Source organism: Telmatherina bonti (assembly GCF_933228915.1).
Source record: "Telmatherina bonti genome assembly, chromosome: 16".
Taxonomy (NCBI): Eukaryota; Metazoa; Chordata; class Actinopteri; order Atheriniformes; family Telmatherinidae; genus Telmatherina; species Telmatherina bonti.
Genome location: NC_136614.1, coordinates 19950186 through 19975673, shown reverse-complemented (window position 1 = coordinate 19975673; position 25488 = coordinate 19950186). Strand labels below are relative to the sequence as shown.

At 39.0% G+C, this 25488-nt stretch overlaps 2 protein-coding genes across 2 annotated transcripts in view; both read left to right on the top strand.

The window, feature by feature from the left end:
* Positions 1-15184, top strand: part of mthfd1l (methylenetetrahydrofolate dehydrogenase (NADP+ dependent) 1 like) — a gene marked incomplete at both ends in the record, with an annotated part of 31837 nt that extends 16653 nt beyond the window's left edge. The window contains 7 exons of the mRNA XM_079255921.1: positions 6863-7002; positions 7673-7714; positions 8774-8877; positions 9075-9252; positions 9979-10086; positions 10218-10370; positions 15095-15184. Of these exons, the coding sequence (XP_079112047.1) occupies positions 6863-7002; positions 7673-7714; positions 8774-8877; positions 9075-9252; positions 9979-10086; positions 10218-10370; positions 15095-15184 (815 nt within the window). The remainder of the gene's footprint in view (positions 1-6862; positions 7003-7672; positions 7715-8773; positions 8878-9074; positions 9253-9978; positions 10087-10217; positions 10371-15094) is intronic.
* Positions 15185-21527: 6343 nt separating this feature from the next.
* Positions 21528-25488, top strand: part of akap12b (A kinase (PRKA) anchor protein 12b) — a gene marked incomplete at its 5' end in the record, with an annotated part of 46303 nt that continues 42342 nt past the window's right edge. The window contains one exon of the mRNA XM_079254963.1: positions 21528-21656. Within this exon, the coding sequence (XP_079111089.1) occupies positions 21528-21656 (129 nt within the window). The remainder of the gene's footprint in view (positions 21657-25488) is intronic.

Genomic DNA, 25488 nt, shown 5'->3' with positions numbered 1-25488 from the left:
GTTGATTCAACAATAAGCATTATACTCATGAGGGTTTCTTTGTGCTGCATGAAACAGAGGAAAAAATGTGTTTGTTTCACCACAAGTGTCTCTTTGGTGAGTTGAGAAGCTGTGCACACCCCACATTTTGCCATAAACATTCATATCACGCTAACATAGACTGAGCATTGTGTCAGAAGAAACAGTAGTTAAAAGTATTGACACAGCAGCAGCTGTCCTGTGGTAATTCACATATGATACTGACACGTTCAGTTGCCACCAGATTAATGCAAAGCAGCACATGCCTGACAGGATCTTAGGACTCTGCTCAAAAGATTGTGTAAAGGACCAAAAAAAAAAAGAGAGAGGAAGGAAGCAGGTTGATAAGCTTAAGAGGCCTTGGAATGCTTTAGAGTAAACCACACTAATCCCTCCAACGTCAAAGCATACTTGAGTATTTAAATTTTTATCTGTTTCTATCTGTCCCGCTGCTCCCTTTCTGGCTTCATTTACTTCATTGACAGCAATGTAATGTAAATATGAGTCTGTGGTAAGTCTGTGGTAATTTTCTAATATATTTTCTGCACATGTACACTACCTGTCAAAAGTGTGGACACACTTTCCCATTAAATCCAATGGGGAAAGTGTGTCTAAACTTTTGACTGTTTCTGTAAATATTTGTAATTTTTTTTTACCTGAATGAAAACTTTTCTGTGTAAAATCTTGGACCAATAAAAGTTAAAAGCTTGTAGCTTTATAGCTACAAGGCTGCTGTCTGTAAGTTGGGCTGGAGTAATCGGCGGCGTGGGCAGCTAATTGAATTTCACAACATGGAGCTGAGAAAGAGGGAGGCTTGGGAGTTTTTTATACCTTCACATCTCTCCACCCACTTTTTTTATCATCTGCCAGCCCTGCTACCCATTTCTAGTGTCTGTATGTTTGTTACCTGACTCTCAGGTATGTCAAGAACTCAGCATGTCTCATTACTCTCCCCTGGCAACTGGGACAAATGTGCCCCCTCCTCCGGCTCCCTTACTCCTTTTACTCATCTTCTCTTTAGATACACACTGAGTTTTCCCTCTTTTAGCCAAAAAGAGCAATTATAAGTAGCAAACTTAGTTGGACAACACAACTTTAAAGGTTAACCAGGAAAAACAGTTGTTCAGTGATAATTTGGCAAGACATGATCAAACATGGCTAAAAAATTGTGTTTAAGGTTACAACTATAGTGTGCTTTATTGTTTAACTATAAAAAAAAATCTGAACTAAACATTATGCACTGATGCTTGAATGTTTTTGAACCCTTTAGAACACCATATTTTCTGCTAAAATAAGACCTAGATATCAGACTTAAAGTTATTCAGAAAAACTGTCCAATATCTTTCACTTTCACATGCAAAAGTCTTGATGTTTGCAGTTAATAGGATGATATTCGAATGTGAGTGTGCGTCCTGTTCTACATAACAGAGTGTTATCTATAGGAGTGAGAGGTTTACAGCTTATGTAAGTGGAAGTGCATCAATGTGTGCTGAAAGGGTATTTTTGAAAACATCTAGGGAAAAGACGTACCGGGGTTGCTGCGGATATGAATTTAGATACAAATTTTAAAAAAGACACCAGTAAGTTTTGGACTAATGTCCACTAATACACTGTTATACAGCTCATGTAGAAACAGAGGAAATTTAACGCTATTGTTTCTGTCTGTAGGAGTGTTTGGCAACAGAGATCACACCAAGAGCAAGATGTGTATTAGAGAAAAGGAACCATGATAGGATGTTGACGGCTGAAAGGCCTCTTACATTTGCTACTATTCATGTTTATGTGCCTGCCATCATTGAAAAACAATAGTCTTCATGTAAAACAGAATGTCCTTAAAATAAATTATAAATCGGTTGTTTGTCTGAAAAGCACGTGGACAAGTCGGAAATCAGCAGAAGAAATGTTTTGTGGGTATATGAGGACAAAAATGAACTTGCTAAAATTAGAAATGTGCTTTGGAAAAGTGAAAGGCTGCATTACAGCATGACAACCTTTTCCTTTGAATGGGCATGGTGGTGGTAGTATCATGGGCTGGGTTAAATCTTTATTCCTTTTTTTTTCTTTGCATCTACATTGTCACTAGGACAATTCATTCTAATATGAATAAACAGCTAAAGGAAAATGTTTGGACATCTGTCTCTATATTAAATTAAAAAAAGTAGCATAATGACACAATAGAGACCTTAAGAATGCAGAATGAAAGGATAAAAATGGCAAATGTCATATAAGATGTTATGTCTACGTAACTTGTCAAATGAAAATGTACCTTAAGATGACGGGTATCTCACTGAAATATTGTTGGATGTAGTCGAGAAAGGAATCACAAGCAAATGACTTAGAGGAGTTTCTCACTGTGAGGAATTAGATGAACACGAGGGAGGATATTTTTAACATGGAAAGACTCATATAAGCAGTACCAGTCAGAAGTTGGGACACACTTTCCTATTAAATCCAGAGGATAATTGTGTCCAATCAGGTAGTATATATTGAGACTTAGACTGACTGAATTCAGTACCAAAGGGGACAAATGGACAGCATAAATGTCTCACTACAGAGACGCCATTATGGACTGAATGAAATCGGACATTACCCCACTGACCCTGATCTTCTCTGTTCTGGAACGAGTTACAAAAAAAGAAATAGGGCAAAAGGAGAATAATGTTGAAAGGTCAATTCATAGTCAGATTTCATTTAAAGCTGGTAGATTGATCTGATAGAAACACCTCTATTAGATGTGTGCGAGGGGAAGAATGAGAACATTACAGATATGTAATGTTACATGATTTTATTTGAACTGAACTTTCAGGACTTTGTCATCTATTAAATATTAATGTGACTGTTTAATGTTTTTAAAAGATGACACTTTTTCTCTGATTTGTTATCCTAAAAATACTTACTTTATTAATGCAATTGTTATTACGCTATAGACAAAACAAGAAAAAATTGTTAGATTTTTACTTTGTTTAAGAAAATTGCTGGATCTGATGTGTAGTAGGAACGTTGAGTTTCTTTGATTGTTGGCAGTCTTGTTTGGTGGGTGCAACATTTCCAATTCGGTTTATTTCACTCTTAAATATTTGTTTTACTGTTTCAGAGGAAATACGTGACCTTGTCATGAACTCGAGGTTTTAGGGGGTAATAATGAAGTTACTTTGTGGTCACACTTAATCATGCTCCATGTTGTTATGGTACACTTTGGAGGTGGGAGGAGCAGCTTGGAATTCCACATGCCAGATGTGTTCGTCTGAATTCTTATATCATCGGCTGTCTGGAGTACAGCCAACCACTGATAAGCCTTGATGCTTTGCTCTTAGTAAAATCTCCCACATGGAAAAGTGTCCTTTTAATACAAAACGTGTGTTGGTTTTTGGCTTTTAGACTATTATAAAATGATTAGTAGTCTTTCATCTTGGGCTTTTTTCTTTCATCCAATAGTGGATGAATGAAACCCAGCTCTGAATAGATGAAGTGTCAGTAAATCTGTTAATTGGAAATGAAATATTCCAACTCTGCTTTTTTCAAGTTTGCAGAAAAAACATCCGTGATTAAAGTTAAGGCAGTTAAAACAAATTAAATGCTCATTTTCTGCTTTGTGGCCTAAAGATGAAACGATGAGCGGTAATCGGTGGCACCTTGCTCCCAAGATGCAGTAAAAAAAAACTAAATGAGCTTGTGGATGCAGCCATTTTTGTAGCATTACTAGCTGCATTGGTGTTACTGGATACCAATATTTTGACCATTTCTTCCACTATGCAGCCCTTTCTCTGACCCCTGTCATAAAAACACTGATCTGTTTTCCCTTCTTGATCTCTGCACAGTTCAGGGTTGTCTCACAGAACAGGAAGTTTGTAAGCATTTCCTTATGACATCCTCTGGGCCTCGCCCTCTCGCTGTAGTGGGAAGATGATTCAGTTTGTTCCCTCTGCTTTTGCTCTGATGTGCTGTGTTAAGCAATTTTTGGGAAGGATGAATACTCTTTTACACACTGCGGGAAACAACAGAGATTATGGAAACATTTATAAACACTGTACCCTGGTATGTTATGTTTAGAGCCCAGCTCTGGTGTGGCGCTAAGAAGAAACACTCAGTCCATGTCTGTTTAAACAAAACAACCTATATTGTTCTGCTCATCCTTCGGGCTTATTTCTTGTTTTCACACCAACAAAAAAGTTATTTCCAAATTCTTTTTTTTTTATGATAAAAGCCATATATTCATTCATTATCCCAACCGCTTAGTCCAATGAAGGGTCGCAGGGAAGCTGGAGCCTATCCCAGCAGTCTTTGGGCGAAAGGCAGGGTACACCCTGGACAGCTCACCAGTCCATCGCAGGGCAAAAGTCTTATAATTTTTTGTAATTTTCACAATTCCTTTACTTAGACCTTTCCTTTTTTATTTACTTCTTCATGTATTTCCACCTCCTTACACATCTTCGCCTTCAAAACAGAAACAGACAGCGATAAACGTCTTCAGTTAAACAAGTTTTCTTGTGAAAACTTCAGACAGAAATACTTTGTCAAGTGGCAGACGTAAACACTTTCAGCTCCAGTGAGTTACGGTTTTGTTTCCAGAGATGTCCTCGGTGCAGCATTCCCTAGAAACCTTCAACATTCTTGTCCTTTGTCTCTGTCTCAGTTTCATTGAAAAGGAATTAAGTGCAAATTCTTTTAGTGTGGAATTATTTGTGTACCATTGCTAAACAGTAAACAAAAAGTATGTGCCGACATTTTTAAACAAATAAGTAAAGTATTGTCTGTCCTCCTCTCAAACATGCAGCATTCATTTGTGTGTTGCTGATTTTGTAGCCAGAGCGTGAAGGAAAAGCTCATTCTGTAGACGCTGGTTTACTGCTTATATAACTAGCTGCTTTTATAAACTGGTTCTTCTTTCTTTTGGGAAATGGGACATTTAACTGGGATTAAATCATTAGCATCCAGTTTAGTGTGTACACTAAGTATGGGTTTCCAGTATGGGTTTGCTGCCTGTAAAAGGCCCTCAATATCTTTCATAGTGACAGAATTAGATCTCAAATTTAAAGAAAAGATCCTTTGTTTGCATTTTTTAAAAGAAATACATTTCAGCAACGTTAGTGCTGGTTTAGTTTAGCTTACAAGTTTAAATTCATCCAATCAGGTGCCGCCTGTATTCATTTCCTCTCTCAGGCAAGGAGAACACCTGTCAATCATCCATCATGACACTGCCAAGGGGTCACACCCATCTGGCATCTAGTTTTGGGAGACATTAGGACCTATTGCACACAGAAACACACAGTGGTCACATACCGTAAGGACAGCTGAGCAGCTGTTGTACCTGCAGTTGTCTGTGTGAGTCTGAACGAACCAAACTTGCCAAGAACACTTGTGTCAAACTGCACAATGAGTTATACTGGTGGGAAAAGATTGTGAGGGTCTGAGTTAAAGAAGACCTTATTTATTTATTTACTTACTTACTTATTTATGTATGTCTTGTGAATAATGTTTTGACATCCTTGCAGTTAGAAAATCAACCAGTGCTCTTGGTCCTCATTAATATACACCAATGTGTTTGTGTGAGTGTTAAAAACAAACAAGCTACTCAGGCATTTTCCTTAAATATAGTTAGATTTTTATGCTACTGAACTTCCGACTCCCTCTTACTCTGCAAATATGCATGACATGTACCAATATTTTGTACTGTAGATTAAGCTTATTCAAGCTATAACAAGAGGCCAGCTGCTACTAATGTACCATGAGTTGTTAACATGATGTGTCATTAACTCACTCCTCCTCATTACATCCGACCTGCAGCAGAAAACGTAAACAAACTTTATTCTTCTCACTGACAGCAAGTCATGCTGCGCTTTCTGTTGTGGTCAAAGGTTCAGAGAACTTTATACCGACACTGTAGGGATTTTTCACAAAAGATGTCCAGGTAGAAACCACATGCTAGGACACATTTCTCTGTTCCACATTTGATAATTCATTAAGTTTAGCCAGAGCGAGCAAACAATGTATTTATATTAAGCGTTTACTTTTGGAGGTATTTTTATTGACATAGTCTTAAGTTTTTTCTTCAGTAAAGCTGTAAAGTCAGCACTGCGCAAAGTTCAGCAGGCTCCACAAGGAGAACACATTCAGACTCTGTGTTTGTTGTTAAAACATCACTAAACCTTTCAGCTGTTTAGTCAAACTTGGTCTGCTTTCAACATCCAAGTGTTTGGCCTGCCAGCGTGTACGTGTACAATGTGCACGGTCCTGCTGCACATATGAAAAGTAGCAGGAAACCTCATCTTAACAACGCCATCGTTCCAGGTGGACTGCTTGCTTTGTTTGGATCCTGTTCAAGAGGCCTGCATGTGGGGCCGTCCCCATCAGAGGCCCAGTTTCTGTGTGAGAGCCTTTTCATTGTACCCATTACTCAGTACAGTATTGCTGTTCAGACTGAAAACCATCACCTCGTATTCCCAGGGCTCCTCTAGATGTCTTATCAAGCTAATTAGTGTGATTACATTTATTCTGAGGATTCATTTGGTCCAATGTGGTATTTAACATGAAAAACATGAGTGGAGATGGAGAAGCGAGGAATGAGGATGGATCACAGGCTCGCTATCTGGTTAGTCGATCAGTAGAAACACCATCATTTGTTTCAAGACTGACAGAGTTCTCCATTTTAATTTCACTCCACAATACAGCTCCAGCAACTGTAACACAACACGGTGAATACAGTTTGCTCACACCTCACTGTGTGTGTGTGTGTGTGTGTGTGTGTATGTGTGTGTGTCTATAGAACCCTGCTGGACATGTTTGTATGCTTCTTACTTGGGTTTGTGATCTCCTGGAAAAACCTCCTCCCATTTTTTTCTCTCAGTGACTGAAGCGGGATTTGGAGCAGACATTGGGATGGAGAAGTTCTTCAACATTAAATGTCGAGCTTCAGGTTTGAGGCCCAACGTTGTGGTGTTGGTTGCAACTGTTCGAGCGCTGAAGATGCACGGTGGAGGCCCACATGTAAGTCAATACTTATGATCAATATGTTATTGTGTATGACTTCTGCTTGATGAGGTTTCTGACCTTTCAGCGTTTGGTATTTATATTTTATATTAACTTTTACCCACAGCTTCTCTTTTGTAACATTTTATAAAATAATCAGTAGCCTCAGCCTGCGTGTCGTAGACAGATTTTCAGTATGAACAGTCGCCTGTTTGTTGAAGACAAACTAAATGAGGTCACATCAAATGCTTCTTGAGTTGCATATGGCCACTTTAACACACAACGGTTCCTTCGTAATTAGTATTTTAATCTATCAACTTCACTGTTGCTTATTACTTATAGGCATTGAGAATAACACATAGCTTCTTAACACAGTGATCAGATATCTGATCGCTTAAGCTGATGTTCCTTTCAGGGAATTTGGAGATTCTGAGAAATGTTTGACCTTCTTTCAACTCTTTTATTTAATTAAGAAAAACCTCAGGACTTCTGTGTATTTGTTTGCATCCAGCTTATAAATAAATGCCTCAAATGAATAACACTGTGTCACAGCTTAAGCACAAAAAAGGTAAAAGTTAAAAAAAGGAAACAGCAGTTCTGTTTTACACACAAATGCCATGCAATCTTGTTGGTATTTATTTGTGGGTTTTGTGTGTGTGTGTGTGTGTGTGTGTGTGTATGTTTTCAGGTGTCAGCAGGTGCACCTCTTCCCAGAGATTATATTGACGAGGTAGGAGCAACATCTGTAGACAAACATGAATAAATGAAACACAAATGTGAAATGCACTATGTGAAGACACAAGCATGCAGGCACATTTAGTCTGAGGGATTAGTGGGTCAGAACATTGCTTTCAATTAAGTTAAAATAAGTGTCCTGGCATTTTAAAAAAAAAAACCAAAAACATTTAGTCAAACATTCAGGATGTATTCAGAAAAATGAAAGCTACTCAAACTGATGAACTGATTTCTGCTTGGTTGTGTGCCTGCATTTGTTACTCATGCAAGGTGGGGCTCAATTTATTGGGTACTCATTTTCTCGACGTGTCCATAGTGTCTTTTTCTCTCTGGGGTTTTCTTTGAATGAGGACAGCTGAGTGAGTCACGGGCCAAAAAAAATCTTTGGAAATAAAACATCATTTGATACCATTTAAAGAGATTTATGTGATGAAATAAAGCAGTTACAGATTGTACTGAGCCAATCTGCCCCAGGCTTCCTGCTAAAACTAAAAGCTCCACCAGTATACATAATTAAATAACCATGTTCACGGGCAAAGTATTTAACAGCTCACACCAAACATTTGTATGTGGTTTCCGGGTTTGTGCGACGCAGCACAGTGGAGGTTGTGTTGTGTTTATGTGTGTAGTGTAGGTGGGAGCTTTCCCATACCTGGCCAGAATCCCTGGACTCTCGGGCGGATTCAGCTGAGTAAATAATGAAGCACTCTAAGCTGATTGTGAAGTCTGTAACAAGACCCTGAAAGACTGGGAAAAAGCAGAGCCTGGAAAATTCATTTATCCAACTTGCATGGCCTTGTAGTCAGCAGACACACATTCTCACACACACACTTAGACACACAATGCAGGATTGGATTTCAGTGTTAAAAGTTGCATTAGCCACTCTAAATGTTGTCTGGAGAAACAGAAAGTTTAGGTCATGGTTTAAATGAGACCTAAAAAGAGCCAGTCTTGCTACAAGCGACTGCTAAGAGAAAACTGAAGATGAGGGAAGCAGAATAAGTGTAATCCTTTTGAAACCTTTGCATTGTGTCTTATGTCCTTTCTCCTCCAGAACCTGAGCCTGGTCGCAGGTGGTTGCCACAGTAACCTCAGGAAGCAGATCCAGATCGCACAGCTGTTCGGTGTACCAGTAGTAGTGGCACTTAATGTCTTCAAGTAAGACATGTACAGACATTTGCAAAGCCTTACATAATACCTGGTCTGGTCTTATAGAATATATTAAGTTACGAGAAAGTAAGAAATTTCCTTAAAGCTAATAAGCCACTGTGTTTATTTAGTTTATGTGTCCTAAAACTCATTGGCAAGGCCATCAGAGCACTTGTGAGGGCCTTTCCCTTTTTGTGATCCTAAAGGACAGACACCCAGGCAGAGGTTGACCTTGTGTGTGAGATAGCCAAAGAGTGCGGAGCGTTTGACGCCGTGCCATGCAACCACTGGTCTCAGGGTGGGCGAGGTTGTTTAGAGTTGGCCCAGGCTGTGAATGAGTCGGCCCACAGATCCACAAACTTCCAGTTCCTGTACAACACAGAGGTAAGTGCAGATATTTTGTTGCCTGTTGATGATAACCAATGTCACGTATGTTTTTACTAATCAGCAATGTGAACCCCGGTTTTACAGTATTAGATGTTTTGCTGTGTACGTTAAATGATGTTCACTTTTTGCACCAAAGTGTTTTGGAAAAAAAACATCACCTGGTTTGAGTTAGTGAGATTAGGCAGTTGTGACTTAAATTGAATTTTCTCTTACACTGTTTGTGCGTTGTCCCCTTTACAGCACGCATGTTCCTTCATAACCAAGCGTCCAACAATAAGCCCTAATTCAATGGCTCCAAATTGCTTTTTAGTACTAATTATTTCCATTGTTCCAAGTGCTAAGTTAATTAAGGTCAGTCAACAGTGCAGATTTAAAGACGTACAATTTGGCAATCTACTATAACTCTTGATGATTATTTGGAGCAGGCAAATTTTAATTTATCTGATGAGCAACATAGATGGACAGTACAGAATTACATCAGTTTCCCTTTATTTTCTTCGTAAGCCTTGTGATCTTTTAGCTCTTGAGAGGAACAAAGGAAATCTGTCTAAAGTAAAATAGTTTAAAGGCCAAACGTGGAATGATTTAATTCACTCCCTTAAACATTTTTTCTCTTGAATTTCGCACAGATGTGTAGTCATTTCCCTAAATCTAATTTCCACACTTTCCTCTGACTGTAGTGCTGTGTATCCACCTGTTACTGACGCGCCATCTTTCCCACAGGTGCCCATAGTGGAGAAGATCAGAACAATCGCCCAGAAGGTGTACGGGGCAAACGACATTGAGCTGTCTCCAGAGGCCAAGAACAAGATAGATTACTACAATCAACAGGTGAGATCACCGCCGTGGCTCTGATTACAGACTCGCACTGACAGGAGTTACGACACTCATATCCTTTCTCTGTCTTCTGTGTCTTCCCACCAATCACAACTCAATCCCTCTATCTCTTTCTTTTTAACCAGGGTTATGGTTCACTGCCCATCTGCATGGCCAAGACCCATTTGTCCCTGTCCCACATGCCTGACAAGAAGGGTGCACCCACCGGATTTGTTTTGCCAATCAGAGATGTCCGTGCTAGCATCGGTGCTGGCTTCATCTACCCTCTTGTGGGAACGGTACGTTAACTTTGACAGGAGTTTCACATCATTTAAATCAGCAAACTAAAAAACCAAATAGTTATGTGATGGCGATGTAAATGCATTTTGGCTTCTCATAACAAATTAAGGAGACTCAAAAGTTCAGAACTATGGCAGTTTATAAAAAGAGAAGAAAAGAGAAGGAGTATTCAGGATAAAAACCAGCATGTATGATGGTATGGGGGCATCAGGCACCAGGTTTTGAGCAGCATGCACGTCTGTTCAGGCTCCGTCTTTCACAGGGAAGGGCTTCTTTGTTTTGGAAAAGAAGTGCTATACCACAGTATTGTATTTCAACAGCTGACGCTGAAGTAAGAAAGAAAAAATACTTGCTCTCCACACCCGTCACCAATTAAAAAAGTGTATTATGAAGCTCATAGCACAAAAATATCGACTCGTTATTTGAGTAGTTTGAAAATTTCTCTAACATTTTATGTATCTACTTTACCTTTGAATAAAACAAGGGTTTAACTGTCTTGGAAATCCTCCTTTTCATGTTTTCATGGTGCCAACACATTTTTAGTTGTTAAAATTTTTCTTTTTTTTTTTTTGGAAGTGCACATTTCTTTTGCTTTATTCAAAAAGCCATGTTTGTATGTACATGGCAGATTTGAATACCGAATCATATCTGAGCTGCTCACTTCTTCTGTATTTTGTGTTGATTTATGAGCTGTTGCAGGTTTTCTGTCCAGTTTCTTTTTTTTAAGTATATCAATGGAAGCAGTGGAAACTTTATATCTGTGGCTGCTGGAAGTTTACTTGCCTTCCCTTTTCTCTTTATCTTTCCCATGAGCCTGTTATTCAGGCTTTTTCCAGAGCTTTTCCCAACTACTGCATTTCTGGTTTTTGCAAAGAGATTTGACTGCAGCCGCTTGGTCAGTGATGGGCTGGGCAGGAAGGAAGCAGCTTCCTGAGTGTTTTGTCTCCTGCTGTTTCACCACTGTGCCTTGAGGGTCCAACGGAGTGGGGAGGGGGTTACAGACACTGGCCATGCCAGGAAAGAATTGCTGTTTCTTGATGTGACATCTGTCCAGTCTCCCCAGCCTGCCTTTGATCTGCTGTGGCCCCTGGAGCCACTAGAACAGCGACAACCCTTGAACTATGACTTCTAACCTGAAGGAAATCTCTAAATAGTTCTGTGAACGCTTTGATTGAGCTCAGGTCTGAAAGGCTGATCCATAGACTTCTTTTTTTCTAAAATAAAAGGTTTGAAAGGTTAAAACCCAAATCACTTTCAGTGTTGGCATTTGATCTTCTAGCTTTAGCAACTTTGGTGCTTTTATTTGAATTAGATTAGGGAAAGTCTCAAATTGTACAAAAAATTGGCAGGAAAAAAAAAACAATCAAACTTTAGATTTTTCTGTGGTTACAGTTTAAACCAGGAATCACAACATGGGGAAAAAATGTGAGATTAGCTGAAATGATCAAACTCTGTTGAGGATGGGAGTATGAGAAGAGGGGGGTTTAAAGGGAAGGGAAGGATGAGGGTCTTTGCTTGGTAAAGGATCAGGAAGTGAATGATGTCATTCTTCAGATATGTGAGGGAGGGGTAACAAGCACAACAATGGATCTCTGTAGAATTCATATCCCTTCCATGTTGCCTTCACTGCACCAATAAACACGCAGTAGTTCAGATTTAAAGCCTTTCTACTGGATATTCTTCATGCTCACTACTTTTCCCGCCTTAAAGTGAGGGTTTATTAACAATCCTTTAAAAATATAAGACGGACAACACATAAATACTGAAGCAAAGTTCAGCTTGTTTAGCAATTAAAGCGTCTAAATGTATTCCTGTAGAAACTGACCTTTGTTTAAACTAGTTTTCACTGAAGCTGGATGAAAAGGGAAGCAGAGGAAATTTTACTTTATAATAATATTGTAAATATTTTGTCGCTGAACTTTTTTCTTCACATTCCAGCACTGTTTGATATTAAAATATGATTTGCATTGTTTTATTCCAAACAGATTAAAAACAAGATGACTTCGTGGATTTGTTTTTTTCTTTTTATGAAGTGCTGAGTCGTGACCTGACAGTTTGTCGCCCACATCTGCTTCATTAATCTGTGGGGTTTCTAACAGGCAGCGATGTGAGGCATTTCTCTGAGGCTCTGCTTTGTTAATGGTAATCACGGCTAATGTCTCATATAAACAGAGAATTGTTAAAACCTAGGATGTGTACCATGTAAACAGTTGGCATGAGGCAACTGTCCATTCCCAAAGTCTGGAAGTATGATGATCCTGGGTCTGTAGAGAAGAAAGTCATCATGGAATAATGTAGAAATATGGAACTGCTGCTGACTCCAGAATCTCTTTTCGATATGTCTGCCTATTAATTAGATACCTGGCAACACTTGAATCTTAAAACAGGAGGGAAAACTTAGAAATATTTTTTGGATTTTGAGTTTTTGGGCACTATATCGACGCTCTTTGCTGTGTTGCTCAATCCACACATACACAATTCGTACAAGTTGTAGTTTGTTGAAAAGTTGTCTTATCAGGCTATTTTAAGTTTTTTAAAGAATTTTTCTCATTTCAATGTCGTCACAGTTGACCAGCTAACGGCAAGAACTAGCAATTCACATCCGCTCTGTCACACTGTTTAAGCATGTCCACCCTGTTTTGTCCTTTTGACTTGCAGGACCGCACTTCCTCAGACAGGAACTTTCTTATTCACTTCCTCTTGTCTCATTTCCACTAATGGGCCCATAAAACTGTCCCTGGGTCAGAAGAAGGGAGGCATGCAAAGAATGCCGGTGCCCGTCTAATGAGCAAGATGATTTAGTGTCCATCGTGGACAGGATGAGCTGACTGGTGTTTTAGGAGTCAGTCTGGTCACCTTTGATGTAACAAACAGGCTGGTTTGGACTTAACTAAGTACTGACTCAGGGTTTGGATTGAGTTTGCTTAGTTTGTCAAAGCATGTGATGTCAACTTCTCGTGAGCCTCCATTCACATGCTCTCTCCTGGTGATGTCACAGATCTCATGTGGGAGACTTTCCACTATGCGCCGCACTTCTTTATTTCTTCTTATCGAATTAGTCTCGGTGCAGCTTCGCGGGGCTCTCCCTGATTCGAGTTAGCTTGTTAGAGTAGCAGAAGTTGCTGACATCGATTCAAACATTTGTAATTGTTGCGAATAAAGGTTTTAGTCAGAAAATGTTTGAGAATATTATGTGCAGGGTCAGCAGCGTTTTGTGAAGCGTCGAATCACCTGAATGTCACAGGTTTTCGGTTGACGCAGAACGACGCAACCAGGAAAAAGGGTTGGGATCATTTAAGAGAGCTGATCCGAGTCGCTAAAATGTGTGCCAGCACTAGGTGGCACATTTAAGCAGTTAAAACAAAATGTTGACATTGGTCAGCAAGCGGCCGATATGGCTTGTAAAATATTCTTAAATCAGACAGATTTTATAGTATTTGGAGAATAGAAAACTTCTTTGTCAGACATTAAAATATCCTTGTTTAAACAGCTTGTATTTAGTCTTTTCTCTGTTTTTCCAGTAAGCTGCACAGCTTCTTGTGTTGCAAAGATTGCACCAAGTGGATTTATCTATCTGAATCCTGTCTTTTATGCCTTCTCCACACTTTGATCTCAACTGACCAATTTAGTGGGATCCATGATCATGGTTCCCGTCAGAGAACTTTATTACAAGCCCCTGGAGTACCAGAGGCTCAAAGAGAGTCAGTTGCACAAGAGGCTGTTTTAGCATTGACACAGAAGATTTAGCAACGTTTTCATGGGCAAAACTCACATGTTCATCTCTCAAATAAATTTCCTTTACTAGTGTGGCACCATTTAAAATGGAAATAAGTGGTCTTTCCAACAGGATCAGATTTATTGGCAGAAAAAGCATAATCATGGCAAAGAATAAACGAAACACAAGTTTTGTGCCAGGTTTGGAAAGGTTACATAGCAATATAAAAGTAAAATGACCCGTAAATGAGCCAAGTGTGGTCGGTGCAGCTCTTTCTGTTGCGTCACTTTCACCACTTTTCAAGTCCCTTTTAAGTATTTTATCATTTCATTTATCATGGAGCTCAGGAGAAGGAGTGCTTAAGGTCAGTTGTTCAGTCCCAGACTTCTCCAGTCCACATCTCTAAATGTCCTTGGACAAGATACCGAACCCAAATATGGCCTCAACATAAGCTACACATGTTGAAACATCAGTGAATTTAGATACCTTTGCCAATATTTCTCCCTATTATGTGTTTCCTGAACAACAAACTTGGCAACTTGCTTTGTTGTAGATTGTTTGTTAGTGATACTTGATGGGTTTTGGTCGATCGCTTGGGGCTCTGCCTCTCATCCTGGAGGCAGCCTTTTGTCATCTGTGTTGTTGACAGTCAAAACAAGAATAAAGCTGAGGTCATCACTGCTTACATCAAGTTAAATGAGTTTAAATGATAGTTTTTGGACTTGTGGGCTGACCATACTCTAACTGCCACAAGTTTTGAGGCAATATTGGATCATTTGCTGAGGAGCAGCTGTGTTGTGGTGAAGGATTTAATATGAGGCTGTGGTTATCACTTAGATTATAATCTGACCTTGTTCGACTCTGTGGCCGCTGACAGATTTATAATAACAGCACTAAATCAAAGACTGCTTATAGTTCCTCCATTATGTCCAGCCATTTTAAAAGTCTGAAGTTTCGCTTGGTGCAGACTTATCAATTAAATGGCTGTGATGTGTGTTTTATCCTCAGATGAGCACAATGCCTGGCCTGCCGACCCGGCCCTGTTTCTACGACATAGACCTCAATCCTGTCACAGAGGAAATCACCGGTCTCTTCTGAGCATGCTCAGTGAAGATGTTCTCGTAGGTGATATACGTCTTGGAAGTTTCTCTTTATCTCATTGTTGCACACAGTTAAATATAAAATCCTTTTGTCTTTCAGGGTCGCGGCTCTATTCCTGCATCTTCAGCTCCATGTGATTGAACCATCCCTGCACACTTTGACTTGATAAGGTGCGGTGTCTTTCTCTTCCCAGCAAGCCAAACACTGTCCACATCACAGATATAGAAGCCCGGCATCCACGGCTGAAGCCTTTCACCTTTTAGGATCTGTTAACAGAGCCACAGCTACTCAGACTAGTAAAATTCTTGACTTAAACTGTAGCGCCATACCTCACATGCTCAACATAAACTGTCTACATCATCACTGGTCAGCTTAGGTTTGCAGGTCTAAATTGCAAATACCGATTCATCCGGAACAAGCTAAATTTCATCTAGTTTTCGGGTTTAGACGACATGTTCTGGGGGGAAAAAAAGCATCCTTTGGCTTTAGCTTTATACTTGTCTGCATACTTGAGTGGTAATCTAAACCTACATCCTCATGGAAACCATCATAAACAAAGCTTCACGGCTTTCTTGTACCATGTTTTTTTGTTGTTTTTTTTTAAATGTATGGAAGAACTTATCTGCTTGAGTTCTACTTCTGACTTGATTGTCCTTTTATTTTAATAGGAAAAACATTACATTAGTTAAAATGATGCTGTTTTTTTATATATACACTGAGCTTTTTAACAGAGTTTGATACATCTTGTGTATTTATTAACTGAGCTGCTGGTGTACGCACAAAAGGTCATAATTGTTTTCATGTAACCTCTTCTGTCTGAGCATGTCCAAAGCCTCTGAATGTGACAGCTGTTAAACATCCACTAAATTACATTTAAATTACATTAAACTACATTTTTATTTATCATTGTTTTAATTATTGTTACATTTCTTTTAATGATACAACCACATGCCCAGTCTGTTACTTGTATCGTCTGTCAGAAATTGTTAAGCAGAGGTAAAAAAAAAAAAACCTGCCAAAACTGACTTGCTGTGAATCTTTAAGGTAGCTTTTTCCACAAATGGAAGTGTGTTTGAATCTACGGTCAGCATTTCATACAAAATGTTATGAAAACATTATTTACTCTTCTTTAAATGCATTTTAAATAAACCTTTTACTGTCTGCAAACCAATGTTGTAGCGTTTTCACACAATTCTGCAAGATTTGCCTCAATACAGCTTAAACTTTTAAGATTATTTCCTTTTCTTCTGCTCGGTGAGCGTGACAAGTGTGCATTAAAGGTGGTGGTTGAGACCCCCTCGGCATCATCCCCGGGGTGCATCATCTGTCATTATGAGGTGTTTGGGTTTACAACATGGAGCCAGTGCACTAGTGTGCACATGTTTGTGTCTGTCATTGCTGGCATTGCACTCCAGCTCTGTTATTGTGCGTGGTGAACGGCTAGGATCCGTCACTTACAGCTGCAGACACGCCTGCAGGAGCACTGTCATTTATACAGCGGAGCTCCAGCAGCTTATTTAGTCTGTGCGACACTGAGCTCTCTTGTTTTGAGTTGCTGATAGATGGAAGACACGGTGTGGCTAATGAGGGCCTTTTTGTCATTTCTTTGTAACATGCTTGAAAATCAACATTTTATCTGGTTAAGGTTGTTCATGGTGAGTTTCTTATCAACTTTTAACGCTTATGTTATTAATAGGAGTCATTTCAGTACCAAGGACAGGTCCATTTGAAGGTCTGAGGGAAGTGGATCAGATTAGTCATGGAGGCAGCTCCTCTATGGCCCCAAGCATCCAGGGTCTCAGATCATCATGACAGACTTATTTCTAAGTATTACTGCTCATTCTCAGATGTGTGAATCTGCTAAAGTTATTTAATCACAATTATTTAAATGCTTTATTATGATACAACTGTATAATAAACTGCTACTAAACTCAACAGTTTAGTCGATCTACTTTTTTCCATGAATGTCTTTTACATCTGTCTTCCATAATTTCACGTTTAGTCAAGTGGTTGTTATGCAGATTGTCCCCTCCCTACACACACACACACACACACACACACCCACACACCCATGCATCTCTTATTTTGTGTCAGATCCTGCTGATCCCAGTCGACTCATCTCCCAGAGCCCCACATCAGACATAAACCCTGAGGGTGACACTCTTAAACTCGCCCTGCCTCCGTCTGAAAACATATTCCCCACTGTTTCATTATTGCATAAAAAAAAGAAACTGTGTGTTTAAGTTAAAAGTTATGTGAGAAAGTCTTACAAAGATAGAAGCTTATATCCCTTTTGATTTGAAGGCTGCAGGTGAGGGAGTGATCAACTCATTTAGTTTCCCATAAGGCAGCTCCTTACATTTGTAGTTTGGAATACACATCAAACCCAGTTATGAGTCTCCCTGTTATGCTCTGGTCGGTGTTTTTATTCCATTTGGTTGCCGTGGCCTGTCGCAGTGTGTGCGGTTAAGTCAGTCCTTTCATGTGCCCTCACGCTAGCGTTTTATTGAACAGAGATCATGACACATCCGGAAAGCCTTTTACTTTAACAAGAGTCTCCCTGCCTCATCTTTCACCTCTCCTTGCCTCCGCTTCCTCCTCTCCCCCTCCCCCTCCTCCTCTCCTCCGCCTCTTCCTCTTCCTCCTTCTACTACTCCAGATGACATCAGCATTGCTGCTGATAGTCTTGCAGCGCCGAAGGTCATTCACTAACACATTTATCTGTATCGGCTGGAGACAGTCATAATGAAGTTTGCCGTCTTGGTTTGCTCATCCCTCAAATGTGTTTGAAATAGTCTTTCATTTTACAACAACAACCACCTGTATTGTCAATAAATCTCAAGTGACCTTATTGTTAATTTACTGGTCAGATAAGTTTGTTCCACAAATGATGATGATAAATTGACTTCTCAATAAGCATCTTTGTGGTTTGGTGAGTCAAAGAGACTTTTACCGAGGTTCTCGTTCCCTGGCAGCAAGGCATGTTGGGAATAAAGGTCAATTAATCTCTTTAACATTTTTCCAAATGCTTTCTTTGTTCATTTGCTTTTTTAAAACAATCTCTTTTGTTTCAATGCTTTAATATCTACCGTAATGAAAGATGCTAATGAAGTTTTATGGCAATGTAGATGCATGACATTTAAATATAACAAATAATCAGAAGTATAAAAGTCATAATAATAATAGTGCTGACATCCTCTTTAACTCCTCACATGTTATGATGTCACATATGAAGGCATCTGGTCCTCATCAGGCTTAAAGCACTTTGTAGCTGAACATTATACATTTTACACAAACTCAGCCCATTTAAAAGCAGTCTGGAGAAATATGCATGTTGTTCATTCATGCACAGCTCTGTTAAAGTCTCCCCTCAGCATTTGCTTTTTCTCCCAGTCTTTTACAGAGTAGCTGTAGTGCTTGAGATTATGATCCATTTTAAGTTATATGTTTGCTGTTTGACATGTAGGTCTTATTAGACTTATATATGTATATATAATATGCATACAGACAGAGGAGTGTGTGGTAAAATCTGACTACAAGGTGTCCAATGGGAAGTGAGCCCATATCATCACCTTATGCTACTGCGTTTGACACGAGAATTTTGTGCTGAAATGGAGAAAATCAACCAAAGTGCATGTATTGTTGTACATTATGACCAAATATCTCTACACTGCTCTCTTCTTTCCAAAAGGACATTGTTTCAGATAATATCTTTGCTTGGATGCAGTTACATAACCCTAGATTGGGCAGACATGTTACTTTTTAGTGAGAAGAGGTTTTCTCCTAGCAATGTTTCCAAACAAATTATATTCATGTGGTCTTTTTTTTCTAACTGTACTCTCATTGTAATATTAAACATACTCAGGTCTCTATGATGTCAATTCAGTTCAACTTTATTTATATAGCGTCAAATCACGGCAATGCCATCTCAAGACGCTTTACAGACCATTCGATTCAACTTTAACTTTAACTTTAAGATGTTTATGAGCATTGTTTCTCTGAGCTTTGCACCTCTGGATAACAATGCTTGGATATACATCCTGGGAGGATTTCTAAAGGTTTTGAGTGTCCTTTTTCACTGTTTGTTACAAATTGTTAGGCTCACAGCATAATTGTCATGTTTTGGCTAAATTATGACATCTGTCTAACTGTACTCTGCTAATATTGCTGATTTATTGTGCATCATTACCTATACAAATTAAAATAAGCCTTGAGCAATTATACTATAAGGTTATTAAAATGTGAATTAATGTTTCTTTCAGAAATGTGCAAAGCTATCCAAGCTTTATTTAATCTTTTAAATTAGTCTTGAAGAAAAGCAACACATGAATCAGCAGATTGAATAGGTTACCTCATGAGACATGTTTGAAACCTAGAGTTCTTCATTTGTGTTACGCAGTGCGGTACATTCCTTGACTCATCGTGTGTTTACCCTTTCAGCATTAACGCTTATTGAATTAGATCTACATGTGGAAGCATCACTAATGCTGTCAACATTGCAGATACGCACGGCGCTTTAGTGGTGCAAAAACTATCTGGGACATAAAGTTCAGGCTTGTTAGGTAAGCAGTGCAGAAGTTCAATTGCACCTTTGTGTAGAAAACAACACTGTTCGTGCCGATTTTTATTGAACCATTAATCTGTTAGATTTTAAAGTCAAAGATTTTAAAGATGGATAAAGGTCAATGCTTTTCAGCTTGGCCAGACTGCTTGAACCTGACTGCTGCACTGCTTGTCCACATCATTACACAACAGCTTGAGCCCATTTTTACAAAGACACCAGAAAAGGTTTTGTTTTAGCAACAAAAGGACAATTTTAGAACGCAGAATAAAAACTTCTCAAAATACCTTTAATTCCTGTTGCACCTGTGTTTTTGTCAACACTTTCGCAGGCCATAAATTTCTGAAATTTCATGTTTCCTCTGTGTTTTTCTATTCAGTCTGTGTGAGTTGCTCCATTGTGTATATTAAGGTTTTGCTTTTGGTTTGCTCCAACCCATTGGACTAAACCTGTGCAGAACACAAAAGAGAAGACTTTTGGGCTGTCATTTGTGTCCTCTAAAATTCCAAGTAAAATGGCTCATCCCTTAACCTGCAATTAGCATTTAAACTGGAACATCAGTGAGAAACAGTATGTCTACACCCACGTGCTTAATCAGTACAGGGAACCAACAAGTGTGCTGTAATCTGCTGGGTTGAGACATTTATTAGATCACGGCCTGAAAAAGTGGATTACTTCTATTAATTTACAAGCCCAGTTAGAGAAAGCAGAATTGAAACATCTACAGCATCAGTTTGAACAAAACAAGAAGAACGAAGCGTCCACAGTATATAGAAGTCAGTTCAACCACCAGAAAAATCCATCTCACTGCAATATATAACAGCTTCATCTCATGATCACAAAATGCCCCCACATGACAAATTTGAGATAATCTAAGTGGATCTGCATGTGGGAAGAGATGTTCCTGGACTTTGCTAAACAGGAAATGAGGGAGAATAAGCTTCATAGTTCAGAGAACTATTAATGCATTTAGAAACGCACTTATCTGATGTTATGTTTTATAAGGTTTTCTACTTGTATGTTTATTAGTTTCTGTAAGTACATGTGTTCCCATTTAATGAAGGGTTTCCATAAAGAAAACCTTGGTGCTTATCAATTTACTATACAGGTTAGATGCTCCTCAAAAGCTTGTTTTGCAGCGCATTGTGGAATTATGCAATCAAAAAATATTGAAACATGGTGAAATTTAATTTTTTCCGATTTAAACCATAGGAAAAAATCCCCTCAACTGATATTTACTCGAATCCCAGTCTTGTGTTTGCAGTCTGTGGTAATGCATCACTGGTTTTAGTTTGTTGCATGTATCCTTCCAGGCGTGTAATATCTGCATGAACTTGCAGCCAACCTGTAGTAAAAGCTGCTTTCATTACATTTACCAGATCCAGTTAGGTCTAATTTCTCCTGCAGACTTGTGGTGCTGTCAGGTCTTTATTTCATTAATTAACTCTCTTCCTCTTCTCTCACCTCTCAAAAAAACAAACAAACAAAAAAACGTTTTCCTCCATCAGCTCCGTTTCTGATCCTAGACGTGCAGTTGTGCACCGGAGCCCCATAACCTCTGGCGGGAGGGTGCAGGAGGAGGGGATGCTCTAAAAAGTGTTTGGTGATCCTCACACTTCATCACTCCAGATCCAAGCCACCCCGGGGCGGAGCTACACCTCAAAGCTCTCACTCCGGACACTTTGGATCCTTACACATAGGCGCAATCTTTGGCGGGGCGGTTAGTTAAGACTGAACGTGATCAAAGGAAAGGAGAGTTTATCTCTGTGATTGTTCGTCATGGGAGCGCAGGGATCAGCGCAGAAGGTCGGGAAGAGTCAGGAGGATGAGTCAGCTTCAGCCTCCGCCAGGGAGCTGAGTGCGGAGGTGAAGGTGCTCCAGGAGGGAGGCGGCGTCCTCGAAAGCAAGGTACCATGTTTACACCCCCCCTGTCACATGAACCAGACCTCACTGGGACGCGCACCTGCTGCTGCTTATTGTGTCCCCCTTTGTTTATGTTTACCTCTGTGTTTGCAAATATATTTGTGCCCCCCATCCCAGATTACTTCCCTTTGAGTTAAAATCATGTGTGTGCGCATTACTGAAGTGCTGCAGCGCCCAGGCACCAAATGCGCAGTTTTTGCTGAGTAATGGATCGAGTTGTCTGCAGTCCCGCAGTAATCAAACTGCTCAGCCGGGTCCATATTTACTACTACATGCTAGACAGGCTGCAGGGGAGCAGAGAATTACTCTGCGACGTTCTGGAGAGACACAGCGAACCATTTCTCTGTCTCCGGACAGTTTAGGAAGATTTAGACGCCCCATCTCCCAGGCTCATTTGTGACTTTGCGCTACTTTATGCATAATTTATTATTTTGTTTCATTCAGAGCATAAATGATTTTGTTTCTTTCTTTTGAACCAGAAAATAATAATTCCAGGGCTTCTTGTTATTTGACCTGTAAAGCTATCCCGTTTTTGGACTAGATGTGACAAAGGGAATAGTAAACATCAGAAAATAGACTAAATTTAGACAACAAAAAAGGCAACTGAAATGTAAAAATAAATAAATACAATTATATTAGAATTGTATATAAAGATTTATTCTAGTCTTGTTTTTAAGCACGGTTACATTCACAGTAGATAGAGGTCTGAATTTATTCAGTTACAAAAAAGACCACAATAAGATGAAAAGTGTCTGTTATCTATATTTGTCCAGGCCTATGGCTGACAAGATTTAGTTTCAGTTCAAAAGGAGCAGAACTGCATGAATTCACATCAGTCAGGATCATTTCAGGGAATGTTTGGCATCTTTACTCCATGTGGGAGTCAAAGGAAAAGCAATTCATTATGAATCTGTTGCTGGCTAATGTTCTGCCACTCAACAAGACTGCTTATTGGCCAATTGTTTCAGCTCAGCTTCCAAATTAAATCAAGCATTTGGCCCCGGAGATTACTATGAGGGATGTGATGTCTGTAATACTGATGACAGATTGAAAAGTGTGGCATAATACTGCGAGGGTGCTGGTGGCACAGATTTTAATCTTGGTTAACTCTTCTTTGTGTAATAACTCCAAAGTACACATACAGTAATTAGTAAAAAAAAAAAATTTGCATGTTTAATTAAATCATATCTGCAGCCCTTTTGGTAAAGCTTCCAGCTTTGTGCACAATTAAAAAATACCCAGCAATGACTGTGCATGTTTCACCAGCTGCTCTATATTTGCCTCTTAACTTTGGATTTATGGACGTTACTATGTGCAGAATGTCAGCAGGTCACATTTGTTTGCCTGTCTTTTCTCCCAAAAAGCCAAATAATTCAAATAATGCTGAGAAAGAAGTTATGTGGAGGAGAAGGCACAAAGAGCTTAATGGTTAGATGTAACAATTGGTACACCTGCTCATATTTGTGCTATTTCCTGTTGTTTACATAAGTTTTGGCAGGCATGTTTGAGCAGAGGTTTTCTCGTGAACTGACAACACCTGAGTGACATTTGTCTTGTTAAACCTTGAGCTTAAATCACTGGCATCAGGGTTTTCACAAGAATTTTAAAAGTTGCACAGTGTTGTTTGTTATTAAATATTTCAAATGAACTTGGTGATTTGATCTTTTGTACCTTTAATTCCAGTTGTGACTGGTCATAGAGATCGACATAAAGCCTGTTTTTCCTCCCATGTAGTCGCTCGATGATCACAGTTACCGTATTGTCATGATGTTTGTTCTGCACAAGTAAAAATAAATGATTGGCAACCAAAGCTCAGAAATCTCTTGGAAATATTGGATAATGTTGCCTTGTTTCAACACATTTATATTTATAGCACATATGCTCTTTTTGAAACTGATTGCAAGTAATTAATTTTACCTGATCCAGTTTTACATTTGTATAATGAAGGAGAGATGGTTTCTGCTGTCACTCAGTGTCACATTTTCTTGATCATAAATATTTGGACAATCTGAGCCACTATTATTGTGTTTTAAATACATTATTTCTCACAGATAAATACATCATAAAATACAATCTTAAAACATGTTCAATCCAGATGTTTGCTCAGATATTTGCTTGTTGGATTTTCTCTGGAGTTGACAGCAGCTGGTGTTTTATTGCCATTTATGATTAATCTTTTGGGAGTGTGATTAAGAACCAGTGAATGGGAAAAGTAAAAATAAACACATTTACAGTGATGCATAGAACCTCGACCCAGCAGAAGGCTGCCCTACCTGAGCCGGGTTCTGCTGGAGGTTTCCCCTTCCTGTTAAAAGGGAGTTTTCCTTTCCACTGTCGCCTCATGCATGCTCAGGTTGGGGGATTGAGTCAAAATCAAGATTTAATCTCATACAATCTGTTGGTTTCTCTCTTAGCTAGGCTATTTATTATGAATTGGCTTGAACTGATGTGTCTGTAAAGTGCCCTGAGATGACATTGTTGTGAAGTGGTGCTATACAAATAAAGCTGAATTGACCGGAAGTAAAAATGTTTCACACTCACTTGTGAAAGTTTTTGCTTGTCTCTAAGAATACTTGATACGGTAAATTAATCTGTACTTATATTGTGCTGTTGGCCATTCTAACATGGCACATTCACCCAAAGACTGCTCTTCCCAACAATAATTGCATGAATGCAAGGCAGTTTATTGTGTTGCGAGGCAGTAGGAGCAACGTCAATGAGTATGAGGCAGAGATTAAGACAGGAAGTGTGCTGCTTAAATAGACCACCCAGAATGGATGTGTATGTTTGATATGTGGCATGTTGAATATGAGGTGGAGCACATGGGAAATGCAGAACTGCTTGAATTGTTTGGCTTGCTCAAAGGCTGTTTCCATTTAAAACTACTGCAAAAATGCAAAAATGTTCACAAAGCTGCCAACTTCTGTGGTCTTAAACTTATTCAAGGTGCTGGGGTTGAAAAGTTTTGTGTTGTCTGATTAAATAAAACCAGAAGTTTTTAGCTGTTGCAGCATAAACAATGCATGAACTTTAAAGCCCAACCTTGGAACCACTGGGCAAAAAATTCCACTTTTTAAAATCTGAAGTCTATATTTCAGCCTTTAGCAAAATCTAAAAAACATTAACAGTTGTATTTTCACCAAATATTATCATGTGCTAGGTCAAAATTTTTGCAGTGTAATCTTCTGCTTTCTGGTATCCACAAGAGCGGAGGAGACGAGTATTATATTATGTACAATAGGGTTTTAAGTTTCTACCATGAAGTGATGCAAAATGTCTCAGAAAATGTGTCAAATATATGTTTGGCTTTATAGGGTTAAAAGCAGGAGATTGTTTACTAGGATATTCTGCTTATCTATATTTTTAATTTAATATATTGTTATATCCTTGTATGTGTACAAAAGCCAGCAGTTAATACTGCAGTTTGGCAAAGATACATACAGATATAAGATCAATGCTGAGAAAGGCATTGTGGGCGACTTGGTTTGCAGATGTTTCTGGAGAATGTGGTGCACAAAATATAAAGAGACTGAACTGAAATAGAAAAAATAGCATGAATGTAGAAACCATGGCTACTGTATGCAGCAAAGTGGGATCTGCTTTATTTTTAAGCACAATCAGATTTCTTTCTTTTTTTTTTTTCTTTTTAACCTGTCCTGTCCAGCATCTCAGCATACAGAACAGCAATCTGCGTGCCATTGTTTGCCAGACAGATTTGCTCTGTCAAGGGAGACATCTCATGTATATAGCTGCCCTTGATAATCTGAATATTTTTATTATGATGATAATTATTTTATTTTATTTATTTATTTATTTA